This window comes from Neomonachus schauinslandi, chromosome 1, assembly GCF_002201575.2.
Source record: "Neomonachus schauinslandi chromosome 1, ASM220157v2, whole genome shotgun sequence".
Taxonomy (NCBI): Eukaryota; Metazoa; Chordata; class Mammalia; order Carnivora; family Phocidae; genus Neomonachus; species Neomonachus schauinslandi.
Genome location: NC_058403.1, coordinates 205,571,719 through 205,591,890, shown reverse-complemented (window position 1 = coordinate 205,591,890; position 20,172 = coordinate 205,571,719). Strand labels below are relative to the sequence as shown.

Genomic DNA, 20,172 nt, shown 5'->3' with positions numbered 1-20,172 from the left:
TGGCCTGAGCAGTTTTGTTTTGTTTCCATTAAAAAGAGTTGCCAGTGTTTAAAAATCAGATTTCTCCCCCAAATCTGGCGATCTGGGCAACTCCGGACCTGCCTCCAGGTTGGCAAAAGTTAGCTGGGGCTTAGATGTGGCTGCCCCCGTGATGCAGGCCACATGCCCTCCAGTTTGCCGAGGTCCCCCACGTCCTAGAAATGGCACCCGCTTTCCTGGCCTATGGCACCTGCTTCTATGCTGGAGGCGTTGGAGTGTGAGACCCCTGCCTCAGGCAAACAAGGAAAGCTCCGCTGGTCAGTCCACTGGCAGGCTGGAGGCGGAGAAGCTTTATCTAGAGGAGCCCTAGACACAGGCCATGTAGCCAGGTTTCCACTGGCCTAGCCCTCACCCCTCAAATGGCACAGGGGTGACCACACCAGTCGCCCTGACAGTCACAGCTCCCCTTTTGCTCTCAAAAGTTCGGATGATGAATTCTCTATGGACATCCTACTTGGTGGCTCCTGGGGGCTTCCCAGCTACTGGGTCTGGCCTGGGAGCTGAGAGGCAGGGATGGGAGTTCAAGGAATTTCTGGAGTTGACAAGAGGCCTCTGGACTGGCTGGCAAAGTCTAGAATGCTTGTTGGGACCCATCAGTTGGCCCTTAGGCCTCTAGGATGGGGAAAGGGCTGGGAGATCCTACCCTGACCATACCGGGCCCAACCGCTATGAGAATGTTCCAAGGGCCTCGAATAAGCGCCCACACCCAGCTCAGCTGAGAGTCACTCACCCCCTGTGCCCAGCTGACCTGGCTCCCAGCCCTGCCTGGCCACCCAGCTCTACCTGGGGTTGGGGCCGATGGCCCCAGGTGTCCCCAGCCCCTCCCGACCATCCCCAGAGTACAAGCCATCCCTTCACAGGGCGGGTCATAACATGTGGACTCTGCCCAGCATGCAAAGGCAGGCGGGCCTGGAGCAGCCTCCAGGGACTCAGGGTAGAGCGGTGGGGGGAGCCTGCCACCATGCAAGAGAAGCAAGGGGGTCTCGCAGGGAGACGCGTGCAGAGAGCATGCTGCCCTTCTTGGAGCGGAGGGAGGAGACACATGGGGGAGGAAGGGGGTGGAGATGAGAGAGGTCCAGGGGATGGGGCATGGGATGGTGCTTGTCTGCCCTCATCCACCCCTCCATCTCTTCTTGGTTCTGCATCGAGTCCTTCATGTGCTCACAGAACTTCTGGCAACTTCCCTTTTCCTAGCTTCCATCTTTCCGTCCACAGCCCAAGAAGGAGCGGCTGTGCTCTCCTCCAAGCCTGCCCTGTGCTTCCCGGTTCAAGGCTGATGGGGTGGGATGCAGGCCCTGGAAGGCTTGTCACACTCAGAAAGATGTGAGAACCAGCCATCTGAAGGGTCCGGAGAAATCCTGCCACTTGCAGACCCCACCTCAGCTGACCTTGCCCCTGTGCTCCAGATCCCATAACCACCTGCCTACTTGACTTCTTCTGGGGCGCCCTTAAAGGCAACTCAAACCCTCTGTGCAAACCCTCTGTGCTCTTCCCCCAACCTGGCCCTCTTCTGGCATTCCCTAACTTCCATCTCCCAGTTCAAGCCAGACTCAGATCCCTCCAGGTACCTTCCTCCCCCAGCCTGGACCCAACCCATCCCCAGGTCCCGGAAAAGCCCCTGCTCAGGGGGCCAGTCCCCTCTCACGGGGACCCCGGTGCTCCCTTCCAGCCCAGCCTCCTGCCTGGCTGCTCCCGCGCAGCCTCAGCCATCTTATCTAATCACACTTCCAATGCTGCCCCTGCTCCAGATTCTCTCAGGCTTCCACGAGGGCTCATCCTTCTGCCCTCTTCACTGTCCCTGGGTCAGCCTTCCTTCGCTCTTTGCTCCAGCCACACTCCCTCACCTGTAGACCCAGACTCCTGCACGATTCCTCTTGCTACCGGGCCTTTGCACGTGCTGTTCTGGGCCTCGAATGCTCTTCTCCCTCCTCTTTTGTTAACAATGCTTATCCTTTAGTTCATAACACAGCCGAAACTTCAGGTGGGTTTGAGAGCGGTTATTTGACCAATGCCCGGCGTCCCCCACTTTGGGTTTAGGCGAGGGGGTGGTAGTGATGGTGTCCACTTCAGCCCACCACTCTGCTTGTGGCACCACATTTGGAATCGTGAAATGTCTGGTGGATGAGTGCACGTGGTGTTGCTAGCTCGGGAGGGATCCTGGTGTAAAGGTGCCATTCAGGGTGTCCTTCAAAGGGGCGCAGAGGTGGTAGGGATGAGGCGGAGGCAGATGGAATGTACCAGAGTGAGAAGTGTGCAAGGAGCCAAGTAAGGGAGGTGGGAGGGATGGAGATGGTGTGTGCAGGGTGGATGGATGGAACAGAGAGGGACAGGTATGCATGGATGTTTGGTGGGGAGAGGAGAGAGAGGAAGAGCACCTGAACAAGAAAGTAAGGGGGGAGAGTGTGGATGTGGGAAGGGGGGGGCACACAGGTCCAGTGACTGTGTGTATGTGGGGCACGCAACCATGTGAAGACCAGGGCTCCAGGGGAGGGCCTCGTCTGGCCTGCTCCGAGTTTCCCTCCTCTGAGAGTCTTTGCCTGCCTGCTGCCCAGCCCTCGGACCTCCTCCTCGGACTTGGCCAGTCAAACCCACGGGCCTGGAGTGGGGTGAGCTATCCTGGAGCCCAGGCTCCATGAAGGTGAACAGGGGACAGGAGCGAAGAGCGGGTGGCCAAGGGCTCTGAGTGTAGGGATGCGGGTAAGGGATGGGGCGGGAGACCCAGCCAGCTGACTAGTCTTGTGGGAGGTGCTACCAGGGCAAACCCAGTTTTCTCTTTGCCAAAGATGCAAACCAACCCACGCAGAAAACCCCAATTCAGAACCCAATAAAAACAATGAGGAGTGGGGTGAGAGAGAGAGAAAGAGAGGAGGAGGGAGGGAGGGAAGGAGGGGCTGCAGGAATGGGGAGGGAGTGGGAGTGGGCTGGGGAGACAGACAGATGGGGGAGGGGGGCTGGGAGGAGCATCAAGCAACCCAAGTCCAAAGCCCAGGACAGGACGTGCAGTGCTGACGCGAGAAGATGCGTTCACAGTTAATGTAAGGCATTTAGACTTCAGAAAGAAGTAAGACCAACCGGATTCTAGATGCAGATGTTGAAGATGGAGGGGGAGCGGGCGGGCGGGGGCAGTTGGGGAGGCGTGTTCAGCGTTTTTTAGGTTGATTTGTAACCAGTGCCAAAAAACCAATGGGTTTCGGTTCCCGGGCGGGGAGTGGGGGTGGTGGGTTGGGAGATAGTCATTGGTGTATGAACACACAGACCACGTCATGGATGAACAAATGAATTTCATAGTGCATTTTGATTGGATGAGTTTTTCAGACGGCGTTGTGCCAATATACAGTTTAAAGAGCAGGCATGAAAAGAGACAAGACAAGAAACACAGTCATTATCCATTGAACGCAGGGCAAACCCACGTCACCCGGCCACTTGGGGGCGGCAGCTGAGGCCCAGGGGGCCCCCCCGAGCCCTCTCCCCTGCAAACCCTGGGGACTTGCCCTCGCAAGGGTCTGGCTCTCGCTGCCTCAGCCTGGCTGAGCTCTGGCCTGACCTAGTGGGCTTACCTGGGAGCCAGAAAGGGGTGGCTGTGGGCTCCTTGCCCGGCAGGTTGGGAAGGTAACATCCTAAAAGGGTCCACACACCCACCCTCTATCTTTCCCTCCAGATGATTCTAATTCAGGGCCCTGGGGGGATGGGGCGGGGGAGGTGGTTGGTGAACAAACAGCAGACCCAAGTACCTTCACAGTAAATAATAGCAATAACAGTAACTGCCATTCGGGAACGATCTATTTCCTGGCAGGTTCTGTGCCAAACCCTTCACGTGGATCGCTCGCACTTGGTAAAAGCTGCCGACTCTCTCCCTAGAACGTAAGCCCCGTGGGGGCAGGCATTCTTGTCTGTTTTCGCTTTGCTCACGGTCTCTGGGCACTTAACAGCAATGCCTGGCATGCAGCAGGTGCTCAGTGAATGCCTACTGAATGCATGAGTGAATGTGGAGCTTGCAGGGATCCGTGAGGTTAATTGCAACAGTTATCCCCATTCTACATGAGAGGAGGTGATCCACGCCACCCAAAGTCAAACAGCTTGTAGGGAGGGGTGTTTGATCACTGTAATAGTCCTGATGTCCTTGAACTGGGCCCTGTGCCTCATCCTCTTGCCCCTCCCTATCCTGCCAGCCTGGAGAATGGGCCCTTGGGGTCCAGTCCTATGGATCTCTTACTGGCGACTGGAGGTTTCAACCAACTTCCTCCACTTGCCTGGCTGGGGTGCTGGGCCACCCTTCCGACCTCTTGACCCAGAGGGCCACTGGTTCAAAACTGTAGAGTGCTCAGCGGGATGGTGAATTATTTTGACTGCCAGTTGGAGCTCCGGATCCCTTAGAAGCTTAGGACAGAGAGGAACTGAGGCTCTGGCACAGGGGCCAGGTTGCAAAGCCCAGTGGGGACAGCCCCTTTGGCCTCTCTAGAGGAAGGTGTTAGGCATGGGATGAAGGGAAGTGAGAATTTCTGGCTCAGTGGAGCTGAAGGCAGAGGTATGGCCGGGATACCACTTGGGAAGGAGGTGTTGGGGGCATACAACGAGAATGGCCTCCTCTTCTGTGGAGCGACTCAGCCCCACCAGCCTTCCAGGATGGAAGAATGGATCAGTTGGTCCCTTTCTGCTGGGGGCTCTAACGGGGCCACCAATGAGCTCTCAGGAGTCACCAGGTCTCGGTGCATGACCTTAGGCAGGTCCCTCACTTGCCCGAGTACCGAGCATTAGCTTCCCCATCTGTGAAATGGGGCCACACCCCAACCAGGTCTATTATTCCCTTTTCTCTGCCTATTTTGTACATCCCCCCCCAGCCTCCCCGCCTGGCTCCCTGGCCTTCTGGCTCCCTTCTGGCTCAGCTTGGCCAATGGAAGGCCCTGGCAGGAGATGGAGGGTGGAGGAGAGATGGGCTTGGGTATTTCTCCCAGGGTTCTGGGCCTGCTTTGGCTTTCCTCTTGGGCAGGGGCTCTGTCCCTCAAGGTCCACAGCTCCTGCCAGGCGGCCTCTCCCCATTCCAGTTCGGATTTCCTCCCTGCTTCAGCACCTGGACAGGTAACAGCTCCCCATGGTGGTGGGGTGCTGGGCACTTTGCCATCCTGGTCTGCCCCCCTCCCCTCCTTTCCGTGGGTGGTCTCTGCTTTCCAGTCCCTTCAGCTGAACCCTCCAAGGGAATTCTTTTCTGTCCTGACCCCCCTGACCTGTACCACAAGCTAATTCATGTGAACCGCTTGGCACAGCGCCTGTCATGCAACTGAGTGTGCCTTTCTTGCCAGGCATTATTTTTATTGCTATTATGATGAGGTTGACGCCCCCTCCCGCCCTTGGCTCCAACAGTCTTTGCCCTTTTGCTCTCCCTGTGAGGATCTCCTGCCCTCCCTCCGGTCTCCTGAGGGCAGCCAAGCCTGGGCTCACTTTCAAATGGCCAAGGAGGGGGGTCTGAGATAGGAGCTCTGGGGCCCTGAGTCTTTCAGATGAGGCAGAAGGATGGTGTGGCCTGTGGGGCCACCGCAGAGGGGTCCAGGGACCCCCCCAAGTCACAAGCCCCCCAAGCCTGGGGATGGAAGAGGGTGGACATCCTGGGGACCTTCCTAAGGCCCTGACAGTGGTGTCCCCTGTTGGCTCAAGGGCCATGGCTCCCTCCTGAACCTCCCCCCATGAACCAGAAGGTGGTTAGTTCAAGCAGAATGGACTTGAAGCTGGTTCTTTCTGGGTCCCCAACACTGTGTGGTGTTTGGGGGCAGGGCTCAGCCTTGGGGTCCTTTAATTGTCTCAATCCGTATTGTATATTCAGAAGTCAACAGCCACGAGGCAGGGGAGTTCACACTGCAGAGCTGGCCACATAGCCGTGGCTTTGGGCTCCCCCGTCTCCCTGAGTTGCCCTCCTGAGGGGCTGCCCTTGCCCCTGGGGTCCCCGCTTCTCCCTCTTTGGTCACAGTCAAGTGCTGGCCCAAGTCAGCTGTGGCTTTTGGGACTGCTGTTTCTGAAAGATTCCCCCCATTCTCCACCCAGCCAGGAGTTACCCACAGAGAAGCTGGCGGGAGACTTACCCCAAACTCAGTCACGAGGATGTCAGTGATGCTGCCCAGAACAGTCACAAAGTCGAAGATGTTCCAGGCATCGCGGAAATAATTCTAGAATGGGGACCCACAAGACAGGGATGCCAACACAGGGCTCCACGCCTGGCTGCCACGGCCGGCCCCGGGGTACATTAGGGGCACAGCTGCCGATCAACCCGAGTGCCCGCAACACTTCTGGTCATTCAAATAGCACAATGCTGCTGTCTGGGCTGCTCAGGATCATCTGTTCTGAGCTCCCCCTTCCTGGGACCCCATGGCTCTCCCGGTCCCAGAGGGGGCCTCCACAGCCCGATTCAGCTCCGCTGGAGAGGGCCACCCTGTGGGCTTGCCTGTCTCTCTGACACATCTGAGGGCTCCCTGACACACCAGATGCTTTATAAATGATGTCACTGGGATCCTCATGTAGACCCTCGGGCAAAGGATTATCAACCATATTTTACGAGGCGACTGAAGCTCAGCCTGATGCTACTCGCCCATCTGAGGTGAGCAGCACAGATGTGAAGAGTCAGAATTTGAACCCAGGCCTGGGTGAGTCCAGAGTTTGTGTTCAAGACCCCCCTCGTTATAGCTTGCTAAGAGTGGACTGTGGGTTCACATCCCCGCTTTGCTAACATCCTGCTGTGTGGCCGTGGGCCAGTGACTTAACCTCTCTGTTCTTTCACCTCCTGATCTGAAGAAGGGGGATAGTAACAGGGGCACAAAGGCCTTCCAGGCACACGCCAGGCTTCACTGCCTGGGCCCCCTGGTGGTTCGATGGGGCTGTGTGTCTAGTTACAGCCAAGAGGTTTTGAGCAGAGACAGTGTGAGCCACCTCCTGGCCAGCGCGGGACTCACCAGGACTCTTTTAACCCTGGGCTTGGTGACCATCAATGTTCCAGGTGGCGGCTGCTCTGTGGGCCTGGGTCCCTGTGTAACTATCAGGCAAAGAGCCCCCCTTCCCCTTGCTGAACGTCAACAAAACCTTTGTTGACCGAAGTTACTGAGAGGTGGGGGTTGTTTGTTATTGCACCTAAACTTGATCTATCCTGACTGCCCTCAAGGCTCAGTGCAACCCACACCCCACGCAGGCCTTCCCAGCATCCCCACAAAGCAGAGGCCAGGTTGGGGCTCAGGTCCCATTCTGAGGGGTCCATCTGAGCGTTTGACCCTGTGGCAGCCCCTCTGCCTCACAGAGAAGAACCCAGGCTTTGGAGCTGTGCTTTCAGGATCAAATTCTTTCAGCATGTGTGAGTTAAATGTCCTTGGAGTTGGACTGGTTGGGCCTTAGAGCCCTCTTCTGGAAGACTGGGGTATAACAGCAATCGGATCATGAATGTGAATGCAGGCGAGGAGTTCCGTTATACAGTAGGCGCTCAATGAATGGAGGCTATTTTATACTCAGCTAAAAGGAATTCGGGTTCCACTGGCACTTTTGGTATTTTAGCAGATGCTGCTGGGGCCCTGCACATATCCCCTCGTATTTCGATGACCCCCTTTCAGTTACTCTGCCCAGGGGCATCTTCTGGTTGCAAATTTGCTGCGGAATTAACAGCTCCCCTGAGAGTGGCCCTTGACTCTGACTGATGGGCACTGGAGGATAAATACCCCAGCTCTCTCCTCTCCTCAAGTGGAAGGACTCTGAAGTATGTGCTCTCTGCTGCCTCCTGTTGATTCTCAATGGAACTGTGCCCCATGACACCCTGTACTGGCTGTCTTCTGGCTCCTGCCTCACTCCCCCTCCCCCACATTGAGCTTCCTGGGTTTTCAGATAAATTCCTTGCACTCAATCCTTATCTCAGGCTGTGTTCTGGAGAGTCCCAATGAAGGCGACTTTCTAGGTGTCTGGCCATATGCCTCATGCTCCTGGACTAGAGGGCTCCCCCCATCGCCTAAATTGCACATGGTGATCTTGGGGCTTCATCTAAGCTGGAGGGGGAGGCTCCAGGCAGGCCCCTGTGAGATGGTCAGGGGTGGGGGAGATAGAGAGCCCCAGCCCTCGGGTAGAACCACTTCATTACCAGAAGATTGACCGGGGATTCAAAAATCACACAGCACAGCTGTGTTGGGCAGGTCCCGTGCCTGAGCCTACACCACACTCCCCACAGCCCAGGGAGGCTGGGTGTATGGTACTCCTAGTTTGTAGATGTGGAAACGGGAGAAAAAGGCCAAGTGCCTTGCTTGAGGCCAGGCAGCTAGAAAGGGGCTGAGGCAGGATTTGCACCCTGATATGGGCACGCCAGAGCCTGATCACCGCCCCCTATACATGTTCTGTGATCCATCCCGGTGGCATCCCCAGGACTGAAATGCTGAGTTGCTCTGGATGCAGGGTGCCTCCCCCGCCTGCCTGATGTTCAGCACAGGACCTGACAGCCCAGGCTGTCCCTTGGACTCTCTTTGGGTATTTGTTAAAAATACAGAATCGGGGGGCACCTGGGTTGCTCAGATGGTTAAGCGTCTGCCTTCGGCTCAGGTCGTGATCCCAGAGTCCTGGGATCGAGTCCCACATCAGGCTCCCGGCTCAGCAGGGAGCCTGCTTCTCCCTCTCCCCCTGTACATGCTCTCTCTCTGTATCTCTGTGTCTCAAATGAATAAATAAAATTAAAAAAAAAGCAGATTCGGGGGGCCCCCACCTGACCAAGTGAATCTGAACTTCTGGGGTTGGCTCTGGGGCATCATTCAATTTTAAGAAATCTCCCCAAGTGCTCCTCCTGGGTAACAGGGTTGAGAGCCCCTGCCTAGGAGGAGAAAAGTGGGGTGATGAGCCATCCTGTGACCTTCCTGGCATTTATGGGGCACTCCATGCCAGGCTTCACCCTCACTTTAAGCAGACACACTTGATCTGTGCTGGAGTTTGCACAAGCTCTTCTGAGGAAGAGGAAGAGGACGGGCCCTCGAGATGGAGAGAGGTGAGGTGACACAGTCTCGATGTGATTTGAATCAAGGGCTCTCTGGTGCCAACCCTGACACCCTTTGCCACCTCGGGAAGCCAAGGTGAGAAGCCAGCCTCCATCCCACTGAGAGCCTGGCTGAGGGCACAGCCTGTACACCATTCTCCTCAGAAAGGTGGACTCAGTGGGTGGTCAGAAGGGAAGCCATCTTGTATCAAGTGTGAGCTTGACCACTCACTGGGGGATCTTCTTGAAGTCACCCCAACACACAACCCCACCAGTTCAGGTCTTCTTCACTTTTTTTTTTTGGTGGGGGGGGGGGGGGACTGTGAATGTCCTTGGCCACCTGGGAAGGCCTTCTTAGAGGAAGCTTTGTAAATGCATGGAATAAAATACCCAGGATTGCAAGGGCCCCTGTTATCTTAAAATACGCTTATCACAATATTTTTTCAATGATCTAATGATTAATGCACTTCTTCATTAACAAACTACATAATTTCTAGCTGTAGGTTTGAGAGTCACCAGCATTTGAAGCAAAGAGGAATACAAACGAAATCTGGAGGTGCCTGTGATCTCTATCATGCACCACGAAAATATGTGATTTTTATCTGTGACCCAGATTGTACCAGTAAAGCCGCAGGGGGCTGTTTGCCTTCAAGATGGAAGGAAATGTGAAAGTCTGGTTAGCGGCTTGTGAAAAATACAGATGTGGGGTTTTTTTCACATCTGATTTCACAGACACTCCCCCGCCCCCACCCCAGCTGCATCCACAGATCCCTTTAGGGATCAATGTGCCTCCGGTCAAGACCACTTGCATCAGTGGGGGATGAAGGCAAGCTAGTGGGGCCCAGACTGCATTTAAAAAGAAAAGCAAGGCCATCAGGAGAACACACAGCTTCAGAGCACAGGGCACACAACAAGGGCAGACACAGATTTGGGAACATTTCATCTCGGTTGTGTTTGCGTGTCGGCATGCTGCCTTCATTGTAAAATGTATGTCTTACTGTGGATTGTGGTTAGAACGGCTGGAAGGCCATGGACTTGGCCTGTCTGGATCTCGGTTTCCTTAAAGTAGATGGTAATTATTCCCACCCTTTGGATCACTTTGAGGAATGACTGCACCAGGACGCGCATGGGACACAGCAACCCTCAACAAGTGTTGGGTCTCGTTGGTGTTACTTGGCAAGCACATGGACGCCTACGTAGGGTCTGTGGGCACTGGAGGGATGCTCAAACCACCACTGGGGCTGGGGGTCTTGGGGCCAGGTGGGGAGACCAGCACCCGCCCACCACCCAGTGCCCCTCCGGGCTTTCCCGCCAACCCACAGCTCTAGCCCCAAGGCCGTACTTACCAGAATCCCAAAAGCCATGACTTTCAACACACATTCCAGAGAGAAGAGGGAGGTGAAGACGATGTTGAATACTCTCAGAGCGTTTTCATAAGCCACCGAGGCCCCATAGAACTGGAGTAGGGAGGAGGAAGGACGGTGGGGTCAGCGGGCAGGGTCGGGGCTGGGGCCGCAGCTTTGCGACTATCCTGTCCTGGGGCAGGCGGGACTTGGACACGGGGCTTCCCAACATCCTGTGGAGGCGACCCAGGCCCCAGGCAAGCCCTTTGTGGGCTGGGCTAATCTTCTCACATCAAAACAAGCACTTAAATCTTGAGTCCTGCCTTAGCATCCCAGATCCCAGGACGGCCTGCCTGATGGCGTTCCCGATGGGATGCAGGAGGATGTCTGCAGAATCTGCTCTGCAGGATTTTCTGTTGTTTGTTTGTTTTTTTTTTTTTTAAAGATTTTATTTATTTATTTGACAGAGAGACACAGCGAGAGAGGGAACACAAGCAGGGGGAGTGGGAGAGGGAGAAGCAGGCTTCCCGCGGAGCAGGGGGCCTGATGCGGGGCTCGATCCCAGGACCCTGGGACCACGACCTGAGCTGAAGGCAGACGCTTAATGACTGAGCCACCCAGGCGCCCCTCTCTCTCTTTAGATCCTTACCTATGCACTCCCATAAGACCACTCCCCAGACCAAGACTTAGAACATCTCCAGCACCCCAAAAGTTTCCTTGCACCCCTTTCCAGTTAGCAACCCGCCCCTTCTATTCTGACTTCTTTTTTTTTTTTCTATTCTGACTTCTTATGAACTCTTCTTGCCCAAACTATTTAATTAGATTCAAGTTTATAACCTTTAGCTCTCAGTACCAGGTTACAGGAGACATGGCAGGTGGAGGAAGAGGTTACGGTACCCCATGAGAAAACCAACACACCCAGAGGTGGGACCATTTTCATTCAACTCATCTGGTTTCCTAAAAAAGTCAACAGCATAGGAAAAAAAAGGTACAGGGAAGACAGAGATTTCAAAGACAAAAACCAGAGACCATGTGTAGTCGTTTCGATCTTGGCTCAGAAAACAACTCATGGGGCACCTGGGTGGCTCAGTCGGTTAAACGTCCGACTCTTAATTTCAGCTCAGGTCATGATCTCAGGGTCGTGAGATGGAGCCCGGTGTCGGGCTCTGTGCTCAGCGGGGAGTCTGCTTAATATTCTCTCTCTCCTTCTCCCCTCTGCCCTTCCCCACTTCCAAAAAACAAAAAACAAAAAAAAACCCAACTCATGCTGTAAAAGACATTTTGGGGACGAGTCAATATGTATCTTAGAGAATTATCACTCATCTTGTCGAGCATAAGAATATGTATTAAGGGGCGCCTGAGTGGCTCAGTTGGTTAAGCGTCTGCCTTTGGCTCAGGTCATGATCCCAGGAGCCCTGTGTAGGGCTCCCTGCTTCTTCCACTCCCCCTGCCCCCCTCCTGCTTTCTCTAATAAATAAAATCTTTTTTTTTTAAAGATTTTATTTATTTGACAGAGAGAGACACAGTGAGAGAGGGAACATAAGCAGGGGGAGTGGGAGAGGGAGAAGCAGGCTTCCCGCAGAGCAGGGAGCCTGATGTGGGGCTCGATCCCAGGTCCCAGGTTCATGACCTGGGCCGAAGCAGACGCTTAACGACTGAGCCACCCAGGCACCCTCTAATAAATAAAATCTTAAAAAAAAAAAGAATATGTAGGAAAATTTCTTATTTCTTAGAAATACATACTGAAGAATTTAAAGGCAAAATATTGTGGTGTCTATCATTTAAAATAATTTAAGAAAATAGATGAAATGTCCAGAATAGGTAAATCCATAGAAACAGAATGCAGATTGATGGTTGCTGGTGGCTCCGGGAGGGGAATGGGGTGGGGGTGACTGCTCATGGGGACGGGGTCCCCTTTTGGGGTGATGAAAATGTTCTGGAAGTAGGGAGAGGTGGTGATTGCACGTGGTAAATGTACTAAATCACCACTGAACTGCACACTTTGAAATGGTTAATTTTATGTTATGTGAATTTCACCTCAAGAAAAAAGAGAAACAAAGTGATGAAGTGAACATAGTGTTCACAATGGGCACCTCTGGGTGCTGGAGACTGGGTGGTTGGGGTCCAGGGACCTGCAGCCCTGGCATCCGGGGGATGCTGCTTGGAATGTCAGGATCCCACCCCGGATCTGCCCAACCGGAATGTGCATGTTAACAAGATCCCCAGATGATCCGTGAACACACTGAAGTCTGAGAAGCGCTGTGCTGTCCTATTCCTTTCTGTTTGAAACTGCTCGTGATTCTAACAATGAAAAGATAAAAGAACTTGCTTATGGAGAAGCGTTTCAAGCAAAAATAGGCACGGCTTTTTCGCCAATCCAAAAATGAGCAACTTAAATATCGAGTGTTTTTGAAGTGTTGAGAAATGTGCTCATATCTTTGCCTGAACGTCCTCATTCAATCCTTGGGGATGGGAGGAACGTGCTATTATGATCATCCCCATTTCATTGACAGGGAAACTGAGGCCTGAGAGTTGCTGGCCCCTTGCACAAAGTTAAATGCTGAGATAAATAGCAGAGCTGGGCTTACATCCTGTCCTTTGGTCTCCAAACTACAGGGTGAAAGATTCTGACTTTTCACCCTGAAGGGGCTCCATGGCCCCAAGAGTTGCAAGGTCCCTGCCTGCCCCTCCTTCCTTAGTTCATCCACTGAACATTTATCGAGGGCCTCCTGTGCCCTCAGAGCCAGGGATTCGCTGAACCCTAGGAACTCAGGGGTGACCAGGACTTGCCTGGGCCCTGGGAGCTCACAAGCTGGTGGGGGAGTGCGCCAGGCAACCTGATGCTGATATTATGGCACGTGGGATCGCTGATGGGGTGCTTGCAAAGATAGACACCTCGTGCAGTCATGGGAGGTCAGGAAAGGTTTCTTGGGAGATGCAGCTGGAAGGAGCTGGCCAGGCCAAGGGGCGGGAACCGTGTGTCAGGCAGAGGGAACAGCCAGAGCAGAGGCTCGGGGGTGGTGACGGAGTCTGGTCTGCCTGGGGGAAACTTGGGGCACATGGCGTCATTTGGCCAGAGGAAGGTGGGTGTGAGGGGCGGGCACACGTGGGGTTAAGCAGTGCTGGGGGCTCACCTTCATCATGAGCACGATGGTGTTGAGAGCGATCATGGCCATGATGGTGTACTCGAAGGGTGGAGACACCACGAACTGCCACATGCGGTACTGGAAGCTCTGCTTGTTCTGGGGCATGTGTCGGGTCAGTGGTTTGGCGCTGATGGCGAAGTCGATGCAGGCTCTCTGCGGGAGAGAGGCTGGCGGCGTGAGGGCTGGGGGCAGGAGAAAGGCGGCTGCACCCTGAGCACCCCGCATCTCACTGGCCACGGCTCTCTGGCACATCTGCACGAGCCTGTCCCCAGCCGAGATTCCTCACTCCCAGAAGCCCTTCACCACGACCACTTTCTCCTGCCAACAGCTACAGCTCCTTGAGAAGTCATCGTCTGCCCGATCTTGCTCTGACATGTCCCTCATGACCTCCCTGAATCCCCTCAGCAAACATGGGAAGTGGGTACTATCAATAAACCTACTTTGCAGGGGAGGAAAACAGAAGCTCAGAGAGGGTAGGCCACTCGCCTGACGTGGCACAGCTGCCAAGTGGGCCAAACCTGAACTTGAACCAAAGTCTGACTTTGAAGTCTAACCGTTCTTTCCTACTGAATGCTTCTTTTCCTCCTTCTCTTTGAGGTTGGAAGGAATAATGGCTACTTAGTCTTAGGGGCCAACGGAGCAGAGGAAGGACGCATTCCAGGTCTTCCGCTTAGTTTGGATGATTCTAGAAGGGCAAAGCACCGTGTCTGTACTCTCTGGAGGACTGGATTTTCATTCATAAATATTCACCACCCCGCCCTCAGGGAGATCATACTTCCTCACCCCACTGACATCAGACATTGGTGTGTGACTCGCTCTGGCTAATGAGATGTGGACAGAAGGGACATGTGTCACTTCTGGGCACAGACTACAAAAATTGGACCAGGGTTTGCCATTCTCTCTTCTTGATCTGAAGTGTCTCAGAGAGGAACCAGAGTAAAGATGATGTGGACCAGAGCCACCTGGACATGTGGTGTTGAGCAAGATATCAATCAATCCCTTTGTGGATAGCTGGTGCTGAGATTCTGGAGCTGTTTGTTACTGCGGCATAACCCAGTCCACACTGACTGATACAGACACCCTCTGTCGGTGTGTTTTCATCTGGGAACCCCATGACGGGCTGCCCTGCAGACAGAATTCTGCCTGCAGAATGCTGCTGTGCCCTCCCCAGAGGCCCCCAAAAGCTGTTTCCTGGGTGTGAATGTGTGTGTGCGTGTGCGTGTGTATGTGTTTGTGTGTGTATTGGGGGTGTCATCAACTTTTAAGTGAAGGATGCAACCGGGAAGTGGCACCTCATTTTTCTCCAGGCTGTATTCCTCCATCATCTTGTCCCCCTGCTCCTGGAAGGTGATGATGATCAAGGCCACAAAGATATTGACGAAGAAGAAGGGGAACACCACAAAGTAGACGACGTAGAAGATGGACATCTCCATGCGGTACCCGGGGCTGGGGCCCTGGTTCTCAAAGGTGGCATCCACGGAGTGCTTGAGGACCCTGTGAGGGATGGGGCGGGGAGAAGGGGAAGGTGGGACAGGTGACAGGAATGGAGGGAGATATTAAGAGAAAACAGCAAAGAAATGAGTAGTCGCTGTTTTCCGACTCCAATTACTGTGGTTACTTTATGAAGCCAGAAGCATTCCCACCTCCTTTGTCTCTGGGGGGTGTTGGCAACAGGGTCAGTTACCTTTACCACTGCGTATGGAGGGTTATTAAGTGCTGGACATGATTTTATTTATTTTCTTGGCCACCCTCTCAGGGAGGTTATCACTGGCCCCCTTTTGCACATGAGGAAATTGAGGTTTAGCAATTTAAAGTGACTTCCTGAAGTTAGCCTACTAAGGCCTGGCCAAGTTGGGATGGGAAACCAGGTTGGGGGTGGTGGATGGGAGGGTGTATGGGGTCATAGAAGCAGATATGAGTGTGTGTGGGGGCATCTTAGCACAACTGGTAGTGGAAGCTGAGAAGGGGTAGTGGGGATGAACGTGGGTGTATATGTGCATAGCTGCTCTGAACAGTTGCACAGATTGTGCACTGCTCAAGGGTTCTGCATCTAAGGGGTGCCATTCATACTGTAGACATGATAGATTTGTGTATTTATGATGACAACTTTTGGGCACGTGGCCATGAAGTACCTTATTTGAACAAAATCATTAAGTATATTGCAATGATTTTCTGACAGATGGAAGTGAAGTCTGTTGAGGAAGGCTGTCTAAAAAATTTGCTCAAAGGTGCCGTATGGGCTAGCACTGGCCCCATGTGAGTGGGTACTGAGTGTGCATGTGGGTGGGTGGAAAGGCACATGAGGGCTGGTGTGTTTCCTGAGAGCGGGAGGGAGGGAGGCGAGGATGCTGAGGGCACACACCGGAATCAACCTGAATTTCTGAGACCTCTGAGAGGAGGACCGGGACTAGGGTGAGGAGAGTAAAGCACTTGCCTTGGACACAAATTAAGGAGGTGCCAAGCCTCTCAGTCATCAAAAGAAATAGTATTTTACTGCAATATTTAAACAAATCACAACGCATGCCAAAAAAACAAAAACAACAAACCCACAAAAAAACCCATGACAAAAAATACCAACATTTTAAGCAAAGACAGGTCCAGCCCTGGTCTTGTGCACGATTCAGCCTCACCCCAGCCCTCACCCCATTCTGGGTGAGGAATGGTCCTGTGGTCAAAGGGACTTGGGAAATGCCACATCCACACACTCTGGTCTTGGAGATCTGCGCTCACTGGCACAGGAAGGGTTAAGAGGACATGACGGCCTGTGTCTGGGGAGCCTTTCTACAAATTAGAAGCACTGCCCGTTCCACACACAGGGTCTGGCGTACTGAGTCCAGTGAGGGCTGGGTTTTTGCCTCCAGGGCCCAGCCGCACTTGTAGGCTGTTGTTTGGGTGGCAGCTCCGCACCCCCCCCACCCGCTCCGTGTGCCTAGCGGGGTCTCCACCTCGGGAAGCCAGGAGCCAGCCTCTCTTCAGCCAGGCCTTTCTCAGCACTGGGCTCTGAGATCCTTCCCCACCCTGCTCCCTGGGGCCCCCCTGACTCTTCCGTGGGACTCTGTGGCGGGCCACTCACTGTGGCCAGCCTTCTCCTGTGGACACAGTGAAGAGGGTCAACAAAGCCCACAGCACGTTGTCATAATGGAACTCATATTTCTTCCACTGTCTGTCCCGTGCCTTCACCTCGTTCTTCTCGTAGAGGAGGTACTTGCCGCTGCCACAGAAAATGCGGGCCATTAGTAAACAGAAGAAGGGGACACTCATCTTCGGCAGGAGGAAGAGGAAGAGGGGCCCACCAGCCCACGTTGCATCCCTGAGCCCAGGAAGCAGCGGCCCCTGATGCGTCTCCCTGACGTATGTGTCCATCTGCTCGGAGACAAATCCTCACCCGAGAGCCGACTCAGGACCGAGCACTCTCTTCCAACACGAAAACTTCTAGTCCTGCGGGTGGGAGCCTCAGGCTTGGGGGTGGGGGGTGGGTTGAGAGCAGGGAGAGAGATAGGCACACCTCTGGGTTCATCAGGCCAGAGGGGGCAGCTGCGGCTCCTTTTCAGGGCAGGACACAAGGCTTAGCCCCAGACACACGAGGCCAAGTGTCTGGGGTCCTTCCAATGTCAGGACATAGCCACCAAAATAACAGGCTGCCATTCTCTGCATAGTAACGCTTTACACCAGTGACAGTGTTTACAGGGCGCTTAGTTAAGGGCTTAGCAATTTCTATCACGGGGATGACCCCAAGAGGGGGCGACTGCAGGCCCACAACTTCTCCTCCACGACTCCAAACTCTAGAAAGTTCCGAAAACCAAACATCTTTCTCTTAGGTCAGGGGGTGGCAAGTTACGGCCCGCAGACCAAATTTGCACTTGTTTTCTGTATGGCCCACAAACTAAGAACAGTTTTCTACATTTTTAAGTAGTAGAAAACAAATCAAAAGAATGCGTTTGTGACCAATTACATTTGTCTGACATTCAAATTTTCATTTCTAGAAATAAGAACACAGTCACGCCCATTTGTCTCCGTGCTGTCTGGCTGCTCTGCATTAGGACGGGAGCAGAGACGAGCTGTTACAGAGGCTGCGGGCCCCATAAAGGCCAAAGTTCATAGGACCTGGCCTTTGGCAGACAAAGTTTTCCACCTCTGATCTAATTCGTTTGGCAACGAAACCTGACCCGACTGGACATGAGGCTCTTCACACTTGTCATTTGTCCCATTCGGTGCAAACAGTTGCATGTTTACCAGCAAAAAACCAAAACGAAACAAAACAGAACCGGTTTGGTCTAAGGGATGCCTTAGACCCAGCTGAGGGTGTGACTGACGTCCTATGTGGAACACGTGCTATATGATCTTTCTAAAATCGCAAGATATTCTGACTTTTGAAACGCATCAGCCAGTAAAGGTTTTCCAATAAGGGAACGTGGACGTGTATGAATATCCCCCACTTGACAAAGGTGGGGATGGAAGCGATGCACGGCAACTCAAACACCAAAACTTTTTCTTCCTATTCTGGCCCCAAGCGGGTTGCACCTGGGTCGCATCCAGGGCCCAACACTCCAGCTTCCAAGCCCAGTGGCACTTCTGCTCCCCACCCCCAGCCCCCACGGGGACACAGAGGAGAGCAGAGACCCACCGGCAGTCTTTCTCGAACTCCTTGGACTCGTCGGTGCAGTGGAAAAACTTCCCCTTGAAGAGTTGCACGGCCACGACAGCAAAGATGAACATGAACAGCATGTAGACGATGAGGATGTTGAAGACATTCTTGAGTGAGTTCACCACACAGTCGAACACGGCCTGGGGGGGCAGAGTGGAGAGAGGACATGAGGGGCTGGGGACACAACCAACGTGTTGCCAATTTTCCAACGTTCCGTCTCATGCACAAGGCCTTTCCTGTTGATCCTGTGTCCCTGCCTCCCTGCCTCCCCTCCTTCCCCTCCATCTGGAGTTGTGCTCTTCCTCCCTTCTGCCCACTGAGCAGTAGGGGACGCTCTGGCTTTGAGAGGCAATGTCATGGGCCTGGGAGAGATGGCATCTTCCCACCATTTCCCAAGGAAGGCAGGGGTCCCGCCTGCAATGTCTCCCACCCTGTTCTGCTTCTAACCATGGTGGGTCCTAACCACCAGTGGGTGAGGGTCCTCAAACCCACGGTAATTACAGGCCAGCTTTCCCCGGGGGAGAGGGTGCGCAGCTTTCTTGGGGGCTTGGGAAGGGGGCCACCACCCAGAAAGGGGTGAGGGACCGCAGCACTGGATACGGCTGGACGTCCACGTATTTCAGCGCAAGCAAGCTTTCACGTCCAAGGGGCAGCCACATATTGGCGAGCGACAGTGCCAAAGTCATGGGGGAGGGGCACACCGAGGCGACAGAGGATGTTCCTTCAGGTCCTGCAGGAGCCCAACACTAAGTAGTGCTGAATCGCATGGTAACAAAGTTACTCACTTTCCACTTTTCCCTTTAATCCTTTTGAGTGAAGGAGAAGGTCTTGCTTTGTTGCTACTCTGTTAACACCTAACCCTGATACTTTTCCTTTCCAACTCGGGAAGAGCAAGCACCCAAGTCCAAAGGCTTTTTCAGGCAATCTTTTTGGCTAGATTTTCGTAACGGTGTCTTATTTTGGGGGAATGTATTTAGTTTTACCTTCTATTAACACTGGGTTCTGGTTTTCCAACTTGAGAGCCTTGGCATGGAATTTCCTTTTAAAATATGCTCATTTAAATAAAAAAAGTGGTGACTTTAACCTTAAGTAGGAGATATTACAGGTGGCTCTCAGGTGAAACATCAGTTGAAAAGGTGTGTTTGAATGACTAAGTTGCATTTCCTTTCTTTTCTCCTGTTTCTCCTGAATGACAAGCTTTGGGAAATGCTGGTTCATACTATTTTGGAACAGGAGATAATGGAGCCTAGAACAGGTTGGTGAAAAGTCAAAAGTTATGTGGGAGCAGAAACCTAGTTTCCTGCTTCCCACATTACGGTTGTGCCCTATTTTATCCATATGATGTCCTCCTGTGAATTAGGAAAAGGAAGCCCCACCTTAAGACATTTCATCTAATGGAAAACTGTCATAATACACAGATTTTGTTAAGTCGATTCACTTTACTGCCATCTGCTGGAAAGTTGTAATAATAACTATATCCATATACGACGGATGTGATGTTATCAGCTCCCCTTTCAATGTAGTGTCCTTGAGCAGTGTGCAACCTGCCCAATTGTTTTTTTTTTTTTTTTAAATTTTATTTATTTATTTGAGACAGAGAGAATGAGAGACAGAGAGCACACGAGAGGGGGGAGGGTCAGAGGGAGAAGCAGACTCCCCGCCGAGCAGGGAGCCCGATGCGGGACTCGATCCCGGGACTCCAGGATCATGACCTGAGCCGAAGGCAGTCACTTAACCAACTGAGCCACCCAGGCGCCCCAACAACCTGCCCAATTGTATACAGCAACCCTCACAGGCCTCCCACATGCCCCAATCTCACCTTGAGCTTTGGCAACCGCTTGATGGTTTTAAGAGGTCGTAGCACCCGGAGGACTCGGAGGGATTTAATAGTGTTGATGTCCTTTCCTTTGCTATTGCCACTGTGGAGGGATGTTAGGGTGCAGAGAGGGGAAGAGAGGAAGCAGAAGTCAGTCTGGGTGGTGGGTGGCCCACAACTCCATGTGACCCCACCCTTTCAGGCCTAGG

At 53.3% G+C, this 20,172-nt stretch overlaps 1 protein-coding gene across 1 annotated transcript in view; it reads right to left on the bottom strand.

Moving 5' to 3' along the window:
- The window catches only part of CACNA1A (calcium voltage-gated channel subunit alpha1 A), a 208,045-nt gene that overhangs the window by 23,942 nt on the left and 163,931 nt on the right, over positions 1–20,172 (bottom strand). The window contains exons 25-32 of the mRNA XM_044913037.1: positions 19,967–20,066; positions 18,127–18,287; positions 16,576–16,713; positions 14,795–14,996; positions 13,491–13,655; positions 10,360–10,470; positions 6,111–6,194; positions 3,112–3,117 (exon numbers count right to left, since the gene is read on the bottom strand). Of these exons, the coding sequence (XP_044768972.1) occupies positions 3,112–3,117; positions 6,111–6,194; positions 10,360–10,470; positions 13,491–13,655; positions 14,795–14,996; positions 16,576–16,713; positions 18,127–18,287; positions 19,967–20,066 (967 nt within the window). The remainder of the gene's footprint in view (positions 1–3,111; positions 3,118–6,110; positions 6,195–10,359; positions 10,471–13,490; positions 13,656–14,794; positions 14,997–16,575; positions 16,714–18,126; positions 18,288–19,966; positions 20,067–20,172) is intronic.